The 20064-nt window shown below is 37.8% G+C and overlaps 2 protein-coding genes and 1 pseudogene across 5 annotated transcripts; 1 reads left to right on the top strand and 2 right to left on the bottom strand.

Moving 5' to 3' along the window:
* Positions 1 to 20064, bottom strand: part of LOC134615929 (NACHT, LRR and PYD domains-containing protein 14-like) — an 851239-nt pseudogene that overhangs the window by 385189 nt on the left and 445986 nt on the right.
* Positions 289 to 4544, top strand: nots (nothepsin). The gene is made up of 9 exons (XM_063460780.1): positions 289 to 344; positions 595 to 775; positions 1356 to 1473; positions 1720 to 1838; positions 1992 to 2191; positions 3030 to 3155; positions 3296 to 3440; positions 3634 to 3732; positions 4368 to 4544. Exons 1-9 carry the CDS (start codon positions 289 to 291, stop codon positions 4542 to 4544), a joined length of 1221 nt encoding a protein of 406 aa, XP_063316850.1.
* On the bottom strand, positions 4743 to 19631 carry LOC134615996 (bestrophin-3-like). 4 transcript variants are annotated; one of them, XM_063460749.1, is made up of 14 exons: positions 19569 to 19631; positions 19266 to 19483; positions 17900 to 17994; positions 14803 to 14890; positions 14383 to 14528; positions 13892 to 14046; positions 12337 to 12414; positions 12016 to 12168; positions 10769 to 10849; positions 9298 to 9449; positions 9004 to 9094; positions 7207 to 7325; positions 6793 to 7050; positions 4743 to 6619 (listed from the first exon to the last, which is right to left on the bottom strand). In XM_063460749.1, exons 2-14 carry the CDS (start codon positions 19415 to 19417, stop codon positions 6244 to 6246), a joined length of 1944 nt encoding a protein of 647 aa, XP_063316819.1. In that variant the 5' UTR covers positions 19418 to 19483; positions 19569 to 19631; the 3' UTR covers positions 4743 to 6243. The 4 variants fall into 4 exon arrangements, 3 of the variants coding, with proteins under 3 accessions (XP_063316819.1, XP_063316818.1, XP_063316820.1); XM_063460748.1 differs by having other exon boundaries at positions 19266 to 19494; positions 19569 to 19630; XM_063460750.1 differs by having other exon boundaries at positions 19266 to 19360; positions 19569 to 19630.

Genomic DNA, 20064 nt, shown 5'->3' with positions numbered 1-20064 from the left:
AAATAATACATTAAAAAAAGCCTTGACCTCCCAGATTTGGACATATACTGTATTGGTAGCTGAGAGAGCCATGGATGACTAAAATACTTGTTGATCCACGTTACCTAAAATCTACTTATGTGATCAAATAACTGAATAATAAAGACTTCTTCTGTCTGTTTAAGCTTTTGGGGGTGGACCTTCTCACAGTTTATTCACAGACTCAGATCCAATCAGACTTACAGTTCAGTCTGATAAACGTCCCCATCAGGTGCCAAACAGCAGTCTCTCAGACTGGCAGATACAGACATGTTCAGGCTGCTGCTCCTGCTGTTTTTAACGTGGATGACCTCAGCGCTGGTCAGGTAGGACAATTACACTTTTGTTAATATGGTTGTTCTCTTTATATTAACAGCTGTGCAGCCACCAGGGATTTAACAATATAAAGTCTGCTTTTCTTCTTTGTTGTACATTTATCAAGGTGCTGTTTAATGGACCTTAATCTGTTGAGCCAAAACTAGGCCAACTGTTTTCAAATCAAAAAAGACAATTTGATATAAAAAGTTTTAAAATAAAAAAAAAACTTACAGAGATACTAAAATGTTCCATCGTCAGCATACCTCTTAGACGGACGCGCTCAATTCGTACTCGATTGCGAGCTGATGGCCTGCTGAACGAGTTCCTGAAGGATCACGCCCCTGACATGGTTAACCGCCGTTACGCTCAGTGCTTCCCGTCCAGCACGCCGTCACTGAGGCTCGGACGCACCAGCGAGAGGATCTACAACTTCATGGATGTAAGAAGAACAACACTGAGAGTCAGGGTTGCTGGTTCAAAGCCTTCAGCTATTATTAAAATATCCAGTGAGAAGTTTTAACCTTGTTACAGTGATTTAAATATTCCTCTAGGGGTCAGTGTTTTCCATAAATATGCTGATTTGTTAAGAATGAATGTCAGATTTAAGGGAAAGTTGCTCAGTTCCAAAATATCAGTATGTCCTAAGTATGCAACTCAAGTTGGACAGAAGCAGTATTAAGTATTATTACAGAAGCAGAAATAAAATAAGGAAAAAGTTATCATTTGTACTGCATTTCCATTCTTTATGTCCTCACAAGATATATGTCCCCAAAGTAAGACGTAGTTATTTCCTACATATAGAAGCTTTAAAATGAAAACAACACAGCCCAGTTTACTGAATAGAAACTAACTTAACTAATTTATACTATGAAAACAAAGGGAGTGCCAAGCTGGCCAAAATATGTTAGCATACATGCTAACATTAGCATGAGCATGTCACAACCGGCTACCTTTTTATTTATCTCAGAATTTTTCAAATTAAAATCTCAGCCACACTTTGTGCCCCTGCTGCGTTTCAGGCTCAGTTTTATGGTGAGATCAGTTTGGGGACTCCAGAGCAGAACTTTTCTGTGATTTTTGACACCGGATCAGCTGACCTCTGGGTGCCATCATCCTACTGCATCAGCGAGGCCTGCGGTAACACCTTACATAGCACCACACAATACGACACAACACCAGTGTTGCGTTTGCAGGTCAGGGCAGCCTGACTTTGGTTTATTTTGTTCCAGTCTGATAAGAAGTTCAAGGTCTGTGTGTGTCTGTGTGTACTTGTATAAAGATGTTGTAGGGACATAAATCTGACAAAGGCAAGTCCACATAAAGTAAATAACATGTAATGAATATAAGAAAAGGTAATGTCTCTGTGTGTGTTTGCATTCACAGCGCTCCACAAGCGTTTCAAGGCATTTAAATCAGCTTCATTCAGGCATGATGGTCGGAGATTTGGGATTTACTACGGATCAGGTCATCTGCTTGGAACTATGGCCAGAGACACACTGAAGGTCCCAAAGCTCTCAAAATTAAAAAGCTAAACTTCCGTATTAAAATTAACTAACAGCTGCCACGATTTCAAAAATATTTTCATCCATCAAACTCAGTTTGACATTCAGGCACAACTAAAGGAGTACTGTTTTATCTTAATCAACTTGTTCCAGATTGGTGGTCTAACCATCCTGAACCAAGAGTTTGGGGAGTCCGTTTACGAACCTAGTGAATCATTCCTGACGGCGAAGTTTGACGGTGTTCTGGGAATGAGTTACCAATCCCTTGCAGAGGTTCTGGGCACCAATGTTTTTGACAACATGATTGCACAGAAGCTAGTGGACCAGCCAGTGTTCTCCTTTTACCTGAGCAGGTGCATTCATATCAGGAGCTCACCATTTCACCTCATTTAGATGCTCATTGTCAGGCTCAGAGGTGCATGAGAGGGAGGACAATTACTTCTTCCTGTCTGTTAACCTCTTACTACTCACCTGGTTGTTGGCAGCCCTGCTGAAAATCTGGATGGGTTTACTCTTACATTGTAGATGTTAAGAGGGTTTATTTTTAGAATTTCTGGGTAAGCAACTTTAAAAATCATGCTTTGAAACAGGCAGAAGTTTCACAACAAGTTCTTAAGTATTGATAGAGTTTTGGTTGGTCAGGAGGTAAAGGCAGAGCAAGAGATAGCCACAGAGAACTGGAAAGGTCAAGGGTAACCAGGAAGTTCAAAGGGGTTTTACTGTGAGCCGTGGAGATGAGGGTTTTTCCCAAGGTTCCAGTTTTTTAAATAGGGACTGCCTAGTCTGTGTCTAGGTCCAAGACTTATAGACTTCCTACCATCTACAGTGATATCAGAACAAATCCGCTTGGCTTCACTGACAAGAGCATCTGGTAAGCAGTGTTTCAGAGATACTTGATGTTTAGGGAGGTCTTATGGCTTCTAAGTATGCTTAAGTACGACAGGGTAATTCTACAATTTCGATCATAGACATGATAGGATAAAGAAGAACAATCACCAGGTGAACCAGGAAGATCCACATGGTTGTAATTATTTAAGCATTCCTCCAGTGTTTCAGGGGTCCAGTCCAAGAGTATCTGGTTAGGCACTCAACAGAGATGCTGTACTTCTTGAGGGATATAAATGTGTTTGTTGTTTTTAATATGAGAGTTTTTATCTTTTGTTTACTTAAATGTGAGTTTTGTGCCCGCAGAAAAACTAGCCGTACCAAGCCAGCAGGGGAACTGTTGTTAGGTGGAACAAACGAAGCGCTGTATATTGGACCAATCAACTGGCATCCTATCACTGCCAAGGGGTATTGGCAGATCAAGATGGACAGGTACATTTTTCATATCCCAACAGCACAGCACTTTGGCAGTGTACTATGAACCACTTGCAGTATGGGAAACGGCACAAGACCTTTACCCTTTCTTGTGAAGACATTCATTAATAGAAACATAAAAATGCTTAATATTTCAGTGTGGCAGTACAAGGTGTAAACTTGTTTTGTCCAAGTGGATGTCAGGCGATTGTTGATACTGGAACTTCCCTCATTGCTGGACCAACCAATGACATTCTGAGGCTTCAACAGCTGATTGGAGCAACACCCTCAAACTTGGGAGAGGTACCAAAATATGTCATCTCATAGTCTACTGAAAGACCAGAGAAAGTTATGACTTTTTCAAAGAAAATGTTTAACCTACAGAGGGGGCACTTATTCCTGTTTCAAACAGAATGTCAGATATTTCTTGAGAATACTATATGGCCACCGTAACTGAATGTTTTCAGCATGTCACTCCTCATTTTGTGTGTTTCAGTTTGTTATCGACTGTGCCAGGTTGTCCAGTTTGCCTCAGGTGACTTTTGTCCTGAATGGAACAGAGTACACACTAACAAGTGAACAGTACATCAGGAAGGTAAGGAAGGCTTATTGTTTTCTTTAGCTTGTGTTCGAACAGCTGCCAGTCTTCTCTGTCTTTTTCTTTTTCTTTCTTTATTTTTTTGATAAAATAGTAGGAAGGGTAATTGTTTTGGCGTATTCAAAAATGCGTATTATTTTATTATTTTAATGATGCACCTGTCAAATGGCTGAAATCAAAGATTGCTTTTTGAAATGCAGCTAGCATTTAAACTTCTGTTTATAGATTCTTTGCATTTTTTTTACCCCACCCCTAAAAGAAACCACATAAAAAAATCATAAATAGATCATTAATACATTGAGACTTAAGTGCAAATTTAAGGTACTATTTACAGTTATTTGGCAGCTATATTTATTTTATATATTTTTATATTTTTACTAACAATTAAAATTGCTTAAGAAATAGAATGTCTCTTTTATAAATGAAGCTACTTAACAACTACACAATCCACTTAAGAAGTAAAAACCAGCAGTTATTTTTCCACACAAAAAAGTTTCCAGTTCTGTAACTGATAAATTTCTCCTTTCCTCGTGATCATTTCAGTATTTTAAAATAAAGTCAGACTTTCAATTTATTTTTGTTGTTTGTTTAAAAAAATAAAGTAAAAACTGGATACTGTTTGTCATTATCAGGAGACACTTGGCAAGAATGAGTTCTGTTTCAGCGGTTTCCAGGCTGTGGACATTTTTTCCAGCACAGACCCTCAGTGGATTCTGGGAGATGTATTTCTGACAGAGTACTACTCCATCTTTGATAAAGGACATGACCGGGTCGGCTTAGCACGTGCCAGACACCCTCCTGAACCATAACATATTGGCGAACTCAACAATCAATAAATACTGCACAATCGAAAAGCATTTTGTCATTCTCTGGCCTATTACTGCTCTCACATCATTCTCCAAATACATTAAGGACAAATAACTGTCTAGAAACTGCTGAATATTGCTGACGATACATTAGCCATTACTTCTGCCCCAATGACCACAAAGTTAACATTTTATTTGAAAAAGTACAGTTATTGGAGATTTAAAAGCAGCAACAGAGATTGTACATTCATCACTTTGTCTACATTTACAAAAGCATGTGTGATTTATAGTAATCACACAAAGAAAGAAGATTTTGTTCTTCTCCCCTGAGTACCAGTGTTTCATTAAGTGTTACAGTTCCTCTAATGGCCACCAGATGGCATCCAAGAAGACTTTATTGAAGTGGATGAGAACCCCCATTCTTTCAGTATAAACAGCTAACTTGAAATGTTCTCATGTGGGCTGGAAGTTATTCTTCAGCTAGAAAAATCACAAAGAAACATAGGCTTGTTTTTTTTTTGTTTTTTTGTTTACTTTTGCATAGGTTTCAACTCTACTAATTGTTGATTATTTTGTCTCCTTTTGCCTAATTTCTAATTTTTTTAAGGAATCATTTATGGGGGTTTTGTAATCTTTGGAATACCAGGATTAAAGAGTAATTCCAGCAAATTTCTTTTTAAAGTGCTACTTAATGTCTCAATGGGCTATGCTCAATTTGAAAATTCTGATACACAAATTCAGGGAAAAGAAAATTCACACAAAACACCATATAGTGAGTTAAAAAGCACAATTTCTATGCATCTTTATGAAAAAAAATATGCATTTGGACTGTAGATGAATATGCAGATAATTAGCTTAAATCAGCAGTTGACCTGGATGAAGATCCTGAATTGAGATGGCAAAATGAATGATCTAAGTGATGGATTTCAGTGTTTAACGCTCCAGAGTCTGGCTCATAACAGTGATTCATGATTTCCCATTTTAAATTTGAAGTTCACCATTTAGTACAAGTTGAAGGTAATATTTACAGTTTTAAACTTGTTCAATGTCCAAGGTATTTCAGTCAAGTAATTAAGATTGGGCATAAATATATCGTTGTATAAAAATACAACAATATGGGTGTAAACTGTTTTTGATGTGTCTTCCTACAATGATTGATTTAATTATTAAATGATTGATTGCTACAATGACGAAGCTTGGGAGAACATTTCTTAAAAAAACACTACATGCTATAAAAACATTGTCAGCGGGGTCAGGAGTATTTATCTTTAATAATAAGTTAAACCTCACAGGATTAAAATGGGGGGTCATGCTAGAACTGAAGAATAGTTGTTTGGGGTTTATTTTTTGATAGATCATGGTGGCAACAACTGATAAACTCCAAAACCTAGCTTAAATACATCCCTTAAGAGGCCATGTATATCCTGTTTTCCAAGTATTTTTGGTTAACCCTCTCAGGGCAGGCTTTGCAGATTTGCAACAGTTAAAAACTAACAACCTGATTACCCCACATACATATTTTATGAGTTTTTTTTACTCAGAAGTACCACTGCAGGACTTGGTTGTGCATTGGCAGCAGAAAACGTAATCTGAGCCTGAGAGGGTTAAAAACAACAACAACAAAGAGCCTTCTTCTTAGGCAACGTGGGTATTCATGTTACTCCACTTGGTCTTACTGAACAGCTGAAGTTGTGGCTGGTTCTTATTTCTTTTCGAAACTCTCTGATTGGGAGCTGGTGTTTTTGACCTCTTCATTGTCGTTGGTTTCTTCCTTCTCATCCTCCTGAGTCCCTGTTATTCCCTGGAAGTCGTAATCGGGGTCAGGGAGCTGCAGAGTGTCTGAGGTTGGACCAGGGGATCTCCTGGACTGGAATCGAGCCAGTCCTTTTCTCCGCCGCCCCAGTCCTTTAGGACTTGGCAGGCTGCGGACCGATGCCTTTGAAGTCTGCCTGGAGAACTGGAGTGAGAACTGACGCCCCCGTGGTTTGGTTGGCTGACGATTATAGCCATTGACAGTTGTCCACCGAAATTCTTTGGGCCCAAGTTGAGTGGGGGAACAACAGAGAGAGGACGCAGTCCTGGAAATACAAAAAGAAAAAAATATATATATTAATTCTCACCTAAAGGGGAAGTCTAAGATTATAAGATACTGGGGTATAATTATTAAATTTTCAAAACCTTTTATCTCAAAATGAAGTTTGATGGCCGAACATGGAGTTGAATATCGTTAAAAAGGACACTGGCTGATCACCTTAGGGTTTCTGAGCCTGGGGCTTCATCAGTGGGGGAAGGATTCAGGCCATTCTGAGGTTTGGTATACGAATCCACATTTTGACAAACATCGCCACATAATGGAGGGCTGATGACAAGCTGGGGGAAAACAGAAATGGAGCTTTCCGGTGAGGGTGGGTTGCTGTTGACCTCCCTTAAGGTGGACAAAGTGTCCATGGAAGGCTGAGACATGAACAGCGAGGACAGTGGAACATTGATCCCTGGTCCTGCATTGACCCTGGATTTAGAAATGACCAACAGAAAACATAAAAGATCAGATCATTGTAATCTATGGACAGCTGGGTCTTAATTTATAAATTATTAAATAGAAACCTTTGGTACTATCAGTAGGATACCAGTTACACATCTATTCATACTTTAAATATTCTAATACCTGACATCTGGGAAGAAACTGCCAGTTGCATCACTGCTATGTCGTTTGAAGATGGGTCGAGGGGGTCGGAGGTCAGGAGGTTCCTGAACACTAAGCAGACGGCGGACCCGACCCAAAACCTGCAAACATTAAAAATATACTCAGAATCTGAACTTAAAGACTTTATCATTAGTACCTAGTGTAAAGCTTTAAATTTAACAGGTTTCAAATTGTTCTATATTTTTATTCTTCTGCTGTACTAGAGTAGCTTTGTATGATTCACAGTTCAAAAATCATTCTTATGTATCATTTACCGGACTTTGGTAGAGTCCCTCAGTCCATCCTACTTATCAAACAAGCCATCCCTTTAAGGTCACCTTCCCTATAAGCCAACATTTTTCTGATTGGCTGTCCCTCATAAATTAACAGCTTTGACACAACGTGGGTGGGGTTTCTGTGAATCTGATGACCAAAAAAGGAATATCCCTTCTCTGTGACATCAAACAGGCCCGAATGCAGAAAAAAATCACCAGCAACAAAGCATTTAGAATAGTTTAAAGCCTTAGGGTTTGCCACACAAGGGTTACCGCACCTAAAATCCTTTAATTTTCTCAGAAATCGACAGTGCGCCTTATAATCCGGTGCGCCATATGTATGACTTCTGGTTGTGCTTACTGACCTCGAACCGATTTTATGTGGTACACGGCACTCAAAAATCTGTCAAAAATGTTTTAGTATGACTTTGGTAAGCTATGAAGCTGCACCACTTGATGGATTGTCGGAGCATTATGGCTACCATAGTCAGGAGTCTCACCGGGTAATCTCGGTCCAAAACGCCGTCCGCTTCGGGTCCAAAACACTGCGAGTTACAAACTGTCTAAGTTCTTTCATCTTTAATAAAATGATCAGCGTTGCTGCTTTACCAGGTGTAACAATTAAGTTTAATATCCAGGCACCCATGAAAACAGAATATGCCATGGTCTGACTGAGAGATTTCTGAAAAAATTAAAACGTACAGCTCTGCTATCACTTCCAACAGACCCACGACAGAAAACTAAACAGCAGTGACTTTTGTAGGGTTACTGAAGTTGGACTAGCTGGTATATAATGATGTGCTATGTGATCGCTAGCGACACAGCTATGTTAGCATAACATAAACACAATGAAGCTGGAGGATGAATGTTAACTTTTTTCCACTCGATAAAAGTTAACGTGAGGGTTCCCGAAGGTTATGTACAAATGCAATCGCATGGCAGGATGCTGTAAACGGACCAAACTTCAGTCAGGAGAACAACTGAGAAAATCGAGGTTGTCATAAATATACTGCAACAATATGGGAATAGAGCAGCTGCGAGAGAATTCAACATTAATTAATCAATGCTGGAAGTGGAGCAAGCAAGAAGAATGAGTTGAATAAAGTTTGTCTTATCTGACTGTTTTGTTTCGCTTAATGCGCCTTATAATCCGGTGCGCCTTATGAATGAAAACAGACAGGTTCATCGACAGTGCGCCTTATGGTCCGAAAAATACGGTACTTTTACATTGACCTTCCTATTAAAAGGTTGGTTTAATATGAACATCCAACATTGGAATAGGACATATATGGCAAAAAACAAGGAAAAGTATAACAAATCCAAAGAAAGGCTTAAGTTAAGGCCTCATGATGAAACTGTTTAACAAATAATATCACTCAAGGTCAACACCCTTATTTACATTTTCATAAGTACTTATTTTTCTACTCTCTGCAGTTTTTATACTTACCTCCTTTTTTCCAGAAATCAATTTTAAATTAAAAAATGAAAGCAATAAACATTTTACCGACTCTTGGCGCCGCGGCAAAGTATAGTCCTGTTGCCGCTGATGGTCGTGGCTAACATCAGTGTCGTCAAACTGCAGGATGTCCGAGAGACTGGAAGAGACATTGAAAAAGAATTTGTCATGCTGATAAAACTTCTCTAAAAAAAAAACTAATTCTATAACAACTAGCACTTCTGTGACAATACACCCACACAGACTGAGCTACAATGTGAAACAAACTCCAACACGTCCTTCAGGAAAAATGTTTGTTCTCTAGAGAACTGTGCATCAGCAGCTAAAAACTTGATCCCTGACCCCATGTCGGTGGTGGAGCCAAGAAATGAGGGGATGCAGTAGTCTGCAGCAGCCAGCGTGTATGGTGGCCGTGCATCGCAGTCATTCCAGTAAATGTCTTTGGTCATGTGAGGCATGTTCATGTGCATCTCATCCACTGCCAGGAGAGACACCTGCAGGAACAGGTAAAGAGGAAGGATGAGACGTGTTCAGTTTCCAAGAGACATTATTTATAAAAATTAATTAAGTAAGATTAAATAGGTAAGAAAATCTTTAATTTTACATTTTACCAATAATTTAACCCAGGAGAATCTTTCATTATAAAAGATGGCACAATATGTTGTATTAAATATCACATTTGCTTTTCTTGTTAGTTTATTTTCTAACCTTGTTGTTGTTTCTGATTTATTTTGTCACATTTATTTATTCATTTATTTATTGCTTTCATTTTCTTATTTACCAACTTGCTCAATGTTAGTTTATTTCTTTATTTCTGTTTATTTCTTTATTTTCCCATTGTATTTCCCCAATACTTCACATATTTTAAATTACTGATTTATTTATTTTTTGTTATTATTATCTTATTTTTTTCTGCATTTTCTCTTTTTATCTATGTAAACAAGGGTGTGATTTAAAGTATAATATGGGATAAATGTTTAGCCAGAATGAAAAATAAAACAGATTATGGAAACAACAACTTTGACCAAAATCAATAAATAAATTAAATGGTCAGTAAATCAACAGGATGTAATACAAAGAAAATTGAATATAGAAGCTCACTGAATGAGAAACATTAAATGTCACATTTTAGGAATCAACTGATGTCCATATATATTTTTTCTATTATTTTGGGGTCTGTAATGGCATTCTTCATTTGAGTAATTTAGTAATTTATTCATGAATGAGTGAATTGGGTAGTTTGGGTCTTTTATATGTTTTTGTGATTTCATATTTGCAAATATATAGTCGTAGTTCTAGTTCTAGCATGCTAATAAAAGTATGAATTATTTATTCAGAATATTAACTGTTACACAAAACAATGGAAATGTAAAAACTATTTCATTTTGATTTCTATTTTTTTTTATAAATAAAAAAATCCATGTTGTAAGCTTTGTCATTATGATTTATTTAGTGCAGATTGATGTGGAAATTCATTTAGAGTGAAATGAAACAGAGTAAAAAGTTTACTCTAAAACTTGCTTTCGAGTAGCTTGTGTTTAAATTGTGTGTAGCTGGGCCTCATGTGGCATCATGTGCTTGACTTCCTTGCGTGATGTAAAAATAAAACGAAGTGTGGAAATGTTCCAGAGTATATTTTTGTCCAGCAGGAGAAACTTGTAGGCAGCTCTTTTCCCTCTATTCAGTTCTGCTCCCTGACAAACCACAACAGTTTCTCATGTTCCCTTTCTGTCCACGATAAAGTCAAAAGTGTTGGTTCTACCAGAACAGACCCTGAAAATATAAGAGACTTTGAGCCTCCGTCATTGCTGACCTGAAGGTTCCTGTCGATGATCCAGTTTGCCTCAAAGTCATCGTCATCATCGCCAAACGGGTTGATCAGCTGCTCTGCTACCTGCCAAACAAACAAACAAACAAACATGTCTGAAAATCAGTCAAACTTAAAACACAAAACTGCCTATATGTAAAAAAAAATAAAATTTCTACTGCTCATAACAATCGAGATGGCCGTTGTCACTGCTCTGTAGGTTTCCTCGTCTCTGTTTAAGGGATTTTTCAAGATTGCTTGCATTATAGTGATACCAGTATATGTATCTCTAATTTCTACAAAATATTGTTTTTGAGAGGATGAAGCAGCTTTAGTTTCTTTTAACTTGACACTGAGAACAAAACATTTATAACCACACTACTTGTGACACTCTGGCTCATGCAATATTTCTGGCTCATCTCCACCAAGTAGATTATTATTAACTTTGTGTTATTTATATAACAGAAATACGTCATGAGATGAAAGAGGTCAGCCACAAATGTACTGATGTCTTTCAGGCAGAAGAAAAACAAGATAGACACATAATTTTCTGCATTACATATTACATGTAAAACACATATGAATGCAGATAAATAGCTATAACACTAACATGTGTTATTAAATAATTAATCTGAAATATCTCATATAAACTTGGTCTTATTTCCCAATCAGCATCCTCCTTCTGCTTTTATCGATTGTACTCCTTCCATTAAAAATACATATTGTTTGTGTTTGTCTACATTTGGGTTCCAATTTTGTACTGAAGCATAAGATCTCTGTGTGTTTTTAGCCTATTACTGCCTATCTTATCTCTGCATTTAGTACTAGATAAATAAGTACTTGAATTTTTGAATATGCAGTCATGTAGATTACATACATTAGCATATGTTACTCTGTCTCTGTGAAACTGTAGGACACATCTTGTAAGAAAAATATATGTATAAATATATTTTGTTGTATAGCAAACTTTAGGAATAAAGAAGTCCAAAACTAAATTTTACTTTTTAAAGTATTGCCAGAACAGCACAAAAGCCCCTCTGCAGGCTTCCAGACAGGAACCAATCAGACAAAAGTGGGCTTTCACAGAGGTGTGACTTAATGAGACATGAGACACCTGGCTTGTATGTCATGTTTCTTGTTTTGCTTGAATTATGAGTCATGCAAAGCTACTCTGGTGGAGTCTCTGACTAAAAATATAAATTCACAAGTTTGTTTTTACATATTCACAAATTGTAGGAAAGAATTTATTTGACCTTAAGCCAGCCACAGTAGAAGAAGAACTGCAGCAAGGTGAAAACGGGGACGTACAGGTCAAGGTCATGACCTTGGTAACCACGGGTGTGGTCAAGAAACTGTCGACCAATTAGACAAGCAAAGAAAAAGGTGTAGACAGCAAGAGTGACAACCTAAAAGGAGAGAGAGATTGAGAGTGTTGTTCAGATTCCTTCTTCTCTCTGTGGGAGATTCAGAGCTCTGATTCAGTTAGTGTAATGATTATGATGTGATTACATGAGCTACATCCGTATCAAACATGCTGCTGTGGCAAGTACGAAACAGAGAGGACGGACACAGACCTGTGTATAAACCAGAGGGACACCGACCCAGTTGTAGCCAAAAAGAGTCGCACACCAGGTCCTGAAGCGATTCATTTCCTAACACAGAGAGGAAACAGAAGTCTTTCCCCAGCTGCCAGCAAACCGTGAATTTCTGTAACTCAATAGGCTAATTGGAATAAGAGTCTCATCTGCCATTCTGGGAAAGCTGAGTGTCACATTACCTACATGTCTCCTTTATGTGGTCACAGGCTAACGGGGGTTTTAGGATCTAAACTGGCTCCAAAGGATGAATGAGTGTGCTTTGAGTGCTTAAGAGCTTTTTCCTCTCTAACAGCAAATGTCTGTAATCAAATGGCAGCGTTGGAAAAAATATTAAGGTTATTTGATTATACTGATCTTTAATGGCCATACTGTATTGTTTTTTACTATGATGTTATTATGATAATGTAAGATATAAGCATGTAGTTAAATTAATAGTGATGCATTATGAGACGTAAGTGGCTGAGCCCTTAAAACCACAGGGAACGTGTTTACAGAGGTCAGGTCTAATGGCTGTTCTGTTACACACTTCTATAGGATCAAAAATCTGTTTACAGCTGTAAACAGTATAAAAGATGGACATAGCTTCTGGGTCTGACACCGGTCAACAAGCAATTTGGTACTGACAGTTTTTCACCTGTGCTGTAGCAGATTTTACTTGCTGACACCAAATGTAGAAACTGTTTTTGTTTAGCTTGTTGTGTTTTTTAGTTATGAAGTATTGGACAACTTTAATGACTGCGCAGAAACACAGATGCATTTCAGCATTTAAGAAATAAGTTTGTTTTCCAGAAAAGTGAAGCCAACATTAAGGAAGGTGTTTTTGTTGGTCGTGAAATCCGCGAACTGATGTTTGATGACGTGTTCAAAACGAAACCGAAGCCTAATGGATCATCACCACGTGAAGCATTCATGTAGCGTGTCCAGAATTTTCTTGGCAATCATGGAGCAGAGAAATTATCCACAGCTGAGCTTGTGGATAACGCGCTGAAAGCATAACAGCTAATGAGTGCCAGAATATCAATGAAGATACACGCCTTACATTGTCATCTCAACTTTCTTTCACCAAATCTGGGTGATGTCAGTCTCGAGGCTTCAAAATAGGACTTCAAAAGATTGGATGATGTCATAGAAGCTATGTCCACCCTTAGTCAATTTTGCTTTTTTCCAAACATGAAAAAGATAAAATAAATAAAATACCCAGGCTGATATTTTAAGCTTTAGTGTGCCCCAGGGAAGGGATTTAGTAATAAGTGACTAAATTATACTAATGATGATAAACGTCTTCATGGCAAACACGAGAACCTGTGGTGGTGGTAAAGTCACTGCGGCGTCGTTCATCTATGCAATTTATTTCTTGTGTTTGAATTTATGCTTACAAAATCATAATAGTGTTGTGAGTTTATGGAGATTATGTTGCTAAGCAATTGCTATGAAGCGAACCACGGCGATGCTAACTGCCCTGTTGGCCAACAACAGTGACACATTATCCCTGCAGCGTTCTCTCGCCATAAAAGTGCATTTTTATAGTCACGTTGAGAATGTTCTGCAGGTCGATGCTGTCTTGGATGCGTCCTTCCTGCCGAGCTTTAGACGCCAGGTTGGAGAACCAGACAACAGGGATCCAGTACTTCAGGTGAGGAGAACGAATGTTCTCAAACACCTTCCTCTCCTCAGGTGTCATGAAACCTACAGATGGGGGAAAAAACCATTGTTTAAAATAAGTCAGTGTTAGATTCATGTTGATAGACTATTTAAATAAAATTATGGATCATATTGTTCCAAAGCAGTTTCAGACATAACGCTTCCATGCAGACAGATGTTTGGGTTTTGTCGACAGAGTATCAGCCCAAAGTGCTTCTTTAATTGGCCAATACAAGGTAGTCCCTGGAGTGATATCAGGAAGAAATTGAAGTGGCAAGGAGCCGAACTCTGACTTTTATATTTCTAGTTCAAACACACTAAAATCACAGTGTGCTCATTTTGAAATACAGCTGATACACACTAAAATACTCAGGCTCTAACCTGCCTCGACCACATGATCCATGGTCGGGAATCGTTTGCAGACAGCCGTGCTGACGGAGCGGAAGATGAGGAGCGACGTGAGGTTAACGTAACGTACCAACGTCCGGCGCAGCAGGCGGCCATATTCATCTTTACCCTGAACACAGCTGTAGAAAGACAGAAAACATGATAATCATGATAATCGTCAGCTAACCACACCTTATTCTTCTTGTGTATTCAGGCTCGTTTGCACTGAAGTGCTCCCAAATCACTAATCAAGACAAGGTAGCTTCTAAATAAGTTAATTATGGATTCTTAGTGGCTACATTTGTCTATCTTTTATATAAAGTCTGTGAGTTCCTGTCTGTGCCTGTAGAGGGCAGTGTTTTTGTAGTGGGTGCTTGCATCCTGTAGAGGGCACATTAGAGATGTAGACTGTACCTGGAGATGTGGAACATGAGTCTGTCCGGCCAGGGCAGGTTAACAAACTGATTCCACCACCGATTCACCACCAGAGTCACATAAAAACCTAAAACATTTATATTCAGTTAACACATAATAATTTGCAATTGTTGTGAGAATGCAACCTATCCAAACAATTGAGCTCTTTTACAGCAGTAAATAAATAATTATGTCATGCTGACTTACAATGATGTTGTTGCAAGCACATTTAACATGAAGGACACATCGTGAGAGGCCTAGGTTAGGGTTAGGGTTAGGGAAGATCCCTAACCCTAACCCTAAGAGTTTGATAGAGATCTCATCAAATTCTTATGATATACTTTAGTATTCAAACACAATACATGTCTGTCAGTCAGCGCTAAGCCCTGTTCTCAGTGGGTAATATTAGCTTGGCGTATCCTGAGATTATTATAATAACAACCTTATTCTTTGATCCCCTGTAAATCCAACAAACTGTAAAGTGACAGCCAGGTGTTTGTTAAAATCTTGAATGGAACCACCTGAAATATATGGCAATGATCCAGTGTGCACACATTTACATGAGTGCATAAAGGACACAAGGTGGTACTAAATACTGTCAGTGGACTTGAGTCTCACACACAGTTCACAGTTGTAGCTTGAAAACTTCATGTTGCATTTTGCAAAATACCAGAAGTATATTTATTCCTTTTTCGACCACATATCCAGACCTCCGTCCAACATAGTCCAGATATATCCAGACCTCCTCTGAGGTCTTCTCAGCTATCAACAGGTGGTATCAGACAGGTGGATGTATGATCTAAATGTCTGCTAGGCTTTACCTCAGCCAAATGAAATTCTTTAATTATGGACTGTGTTTGTACACATCAAAATCTCCAGTGTTAAATTAACACTAGAGAGTGTCTATGTGGGTCCACTCTGAGTGTTAAATATAACACTGTTGAGTGTTAAATGAACACTTTTGACAGTGTTATATTTTTTAAAGTAACCTAGTCAGTTTTGAAGATTAACAATGACCAACACTGAGCAGTGCTGATTTTCTAACACTGGAAAATAACTCAAAATGTTAGAAATTTTTCCAGAAAACAAACAAACAAAACAAAAATCTATTGAAACTTGAAAATAAGCAAAGAATCAATGGATGGCATTACCTTGATTATCTCTTATAAAGAGTGTATGTGTCCTCTAAGGACTGATTGGATATATGATGTGTCCTGGTCTATCCAGGGGTTCCCACACAATTTTTCCTGCTGGGAAAACCTCCAGAATAAAGCCCAGGATGCCCAAACTATGTGAAGTGACTGTTTTCAGTGCAATACTACTCTGGACCTGGTTTTCTCGTGAGGTCACACTGTATACTAGAGACTCTAAGGTCATTTCACTTACTGCAAGGGCATTTTTACAGTTCATTTACTCTGGTCCAAATCAGTTGATGAGTTGATGAGTTTTTGTAAACTTGTTAGTTTCCTCTATAGTCTGATTTCACACGTAGAAAAATCCAAGTGAACTTCACGCAAACTAAACAGGAACAAACAGGAACAAAGTACTATTTTCTGGATAATCCTAAAATTCATATTTATCTGGGAAATATTTTGAGAAAAACAGTACTCTGCATATGGCTCCAAGTGTGATTAACATTTTCACATCTGCACAAATGAGTTTAATTTAAACAAAACTAAAGAGCACTCGCTGCAGGACACAACACCTATTTTGTTACATTGTGTTGTTGATGTCATCACAGTCATTTAGGACCATGGGTCATTTTTGTCTGGATACTTTGATAAATTGTCAACTCATGCACATACATCTCCTGATTTTGGCTTTAGTTACTGACACTATTTGTCTTTTTATTTTCTGGAAAAACCACATTTTAGGAACTGTCAGGTTTTAATCTTTTTTTAGGATGACAAACATAGTGAATATGCATCCTGGGATGCTGTGCGTGCATGAGGGTGGAGATCAGCTACACAAACACTCATCCTGCTTTTAGCCTTTTCTCCTCTTTAATGATCCGATTCCATTAGCAGGCTGCTAATGAGGCAACCAAACACCCCCGCTGTTCAGCTCTCTGCTCAAGCAGGAAACACACTTACAGTTATATTTGAGTTTTCATGTGGCTCCTTTTTTATTAGACTTAATTTTTGCTTTCAGTTGTTTTTGAACCTCTCACCATGAGCTGTAATATCCAAACTCAACACATATCCATGAGTCAGTGTTAAGCTCTGTTCTCAGAGGACTATACTATCCAGACTCTTCTTGTTATTAGTATAATAATAACACAGGTCGGCTACGTTCTTCGATCCCCTGAGAATCTCACAAGTCTGTAAGGCATTAGGAATGAAATCTAGGAAGATAATAAAATGTTGTATAATCTCTGCCAGTATCTGAGAATCACTGGTTAAATGATCATAAAGCTTGTTTTTAAACTATAAATATATTAAGTAAAATATAGCAACTAAATATGCTTATTGTATAATTAAAACTTTTTTCATGAATGGACAAGATGAATATCAGATATGTAGCTCACCCATTCACCACAGTGACCTCTACTTTATTATCTACATGGACAATGTTTCTTTCAGAACAATCGTCCATGTGATGATTCATGTGTTTTACATGTCATCAGTTCAGATAGTTCACATGTTTGTGGAGAATTTTTACTGCAGTTATGTTAAAAAAATTGTGGCTTGCTGAACAGTTAAAACAATAATAATAATAATAATAATAATAATAATAATAATAATGCAAAACTCTTTTATATAAGCATTTTTCTAAACAATATTATAAAGTGCTTTACAGAAAGCATTTTTAAGAAATTATTAAACACATCTGCCAAAAAGAAAACAACAACAAAAAATCTACTACAACCACAGCACTAACACGCTCACAGTTCTATGAAGTCTATCTTGTAACGGTCAGACAGAAAGGTCCAATCATAAGGTTAAAAATGGAATTAGCCTGTATGTTTCTTTTAAAAGAAAAATACTAGAACACTATTAAACAGAACCTGGGGACAAGGACGCTTTGTACCTAATCAGAAATAAAAATAAGAATGAATTTAAATAAAAGTAAAGCTTTGGTTTGTCAACTAACATACCCAAGACGAAGGTGACGGGGATCTGTTCAGCATATTTGTCACAGTACATGGAAAGTTTCTCAAACAGTCTCTTCTGATCCTCGGAGAGGACAATCCTAGAGGACAGAGGAAACCATCGTCACTGCCAGCAACTGAGAATCTAACATATGAGAAATTCTTCTGAAGTTCCTCTTCAGCTGATCAGAAAGTTTCTGAATGAACTACAATAAGCTGCAGGTCTGTTGGCCAATATGTGCTTCTATTCAGAAATACAAAGTCAGATAAATCTTTTTCTACACAGACATTTTCTGATATAGCGTATTAGTTATTTAATATAAAACCTTTAATGAAATTGCATAGAAGGTTCACATCCTGTTTGCCTGGAGTCAGATATGCGTTTACAACTTGATGAAAGCTAAATAGTCAAGTTTCATTTGTAGCATATATAAATGATACTCCCGAATAACTCAGTCATGTTGTTTGTTTTGTACAACAGTCTCATCAAGTTAATTTATTCTGTCATATTATATTTATTGTAGTGAGCTGTTATACTTTATTTAAGATATTTTGCTAAAGAATGTGTTCATTGTTTTAGCTGCTGCAATAAAGCAATTCCGCAGGTTTGGGGATGTGAAATAGATCTTTTCTTAAATATATATGAAGATAGTATCAAAAACAAGAGCCACTTAGACATAGTTTTAGAAAGAGGAGATCGTGTTACTAGGTCCCAACTCCTGTTTTACCCAAGTCTGAGCTTAGCTGTTGTTGTATCAGATTCTACTAATATTTTGTTCTCACAGATTAGCTAGCAGGGAAAGAAATGCAGTGGTCCCATGGATCTGTCAAAAAAAATTGTTGAAGAATTTAGGGCAACTCATTTAGTGGTTTGTTTTGCATGATTTACACTTTAGTATTACCCCAGTTCATTGTATACTGTTTCTTGATACTAAGGTTATGACAGAGAGCTAAAACTAAAAACCAAAAATAAAAGTTTTGTAAAATAAAAACTTCAGAAAGAGCTGAAAGATTCAGACAGAATAAAGCTCATTTAGCTTCTTCCCCTTCTGAAACACTCTAAGATCAAACTTTTGCTCACAGAATATGAACATTAATCATTCACAAGATGAAATAAAATGTTTTTGGTTGGCTCATGCCCCAAAAAGGGGCGGAGCTTATAACGACTTTGGCTTCACTTTTAGGGATTCATCCAACATTACATCCAGTTTTGAGTTGTATCAGCCACTCTGGACAGTGTAGCAATATTTATTAGTAACTTTACTATGTTGAAATTTACAAGAATTTAAAAGAAACACTTGCATGATGCACAGCTGTAATACGACACTGTCCACACATTCCCTTCCTGTGACTGTGTGTGTGCGTGTTTGACCTGTATACGACGCTGAGGACGGTGTACAGCAGAGCAAACAGGATGAACTCTCGGTACAGCAGCTTGTAGATGCTCCCCTTCCAGCGCAGCAGCAGCTGGTGAAAACCGAAGAAGGTGGCGTTGGCGACTTTACTGGAATAAGTAACCGTCATCCTGAGACTGAGGAGCAGACTAAGACCTTCATCCAATGGGAGCTAGTGGATAGTCCCACTGGTTTTCTGGTTACAGCCTGGATAATTAACACCACCTTAACATTATGAACATAAATGATCACTCTTGCTATTATTGCTGTATTTTACTCACAGAAAAATGTCCTTGCTTCCTCCTCAGCAGTGCTCTTCATCAGGCTTCTTTCCTGATTTCTTTTTGCCAAATGCCAACCAAACACTCTCTCTCTCTCTCTCTCTTCCTTTCTCTCTCTCTCTCCCTCTTTTCTCTTCACCATGATGCTGTCCAGTTGCCCAGTAATGCCAGGCAGCACGCACACACACACACACACACACACACACACACACACACACACACACACACACACACACACACACACACACACACACACACACACACACTATTCAGAGCTATATTGATGAGCCAGAAGGCTAAATGTAGTCATGTTTCAGCTGTGTGTGTGCCGGCATACATAACATTCGAGGTAAACATGTATAAACAGAAACACTATAAGAGGCAACATGAGGTCATAACACAGAGTGACAGTGAACAATCAAATAAACATAAATGTTTTAATATGACTGAATAAAATAATAAAGAAAAGATTTATTTTAAATCTTTTCTTTTAATT

This window comes from Pelmatolapia mariae, linkage group LG17, assembly GCF_036321145.2.
Source record: "Pelmatolapia mariae isolate MD_Pm_ZW linkage group LG17, Pm_UMD_F_2, whole genome shotgun sequence".
Lineage (NCBI taxonomy): Eukaryota > Metazoa > Chordata > Actinopteri > Cichliformes > Cichlidae > Pelmatolapia > Pelmatolapia mariae.
Note: the sequence above shows the minus strand (reverse complement) of the source record. Positions and strands in the feature narration are given on the sequence as shown.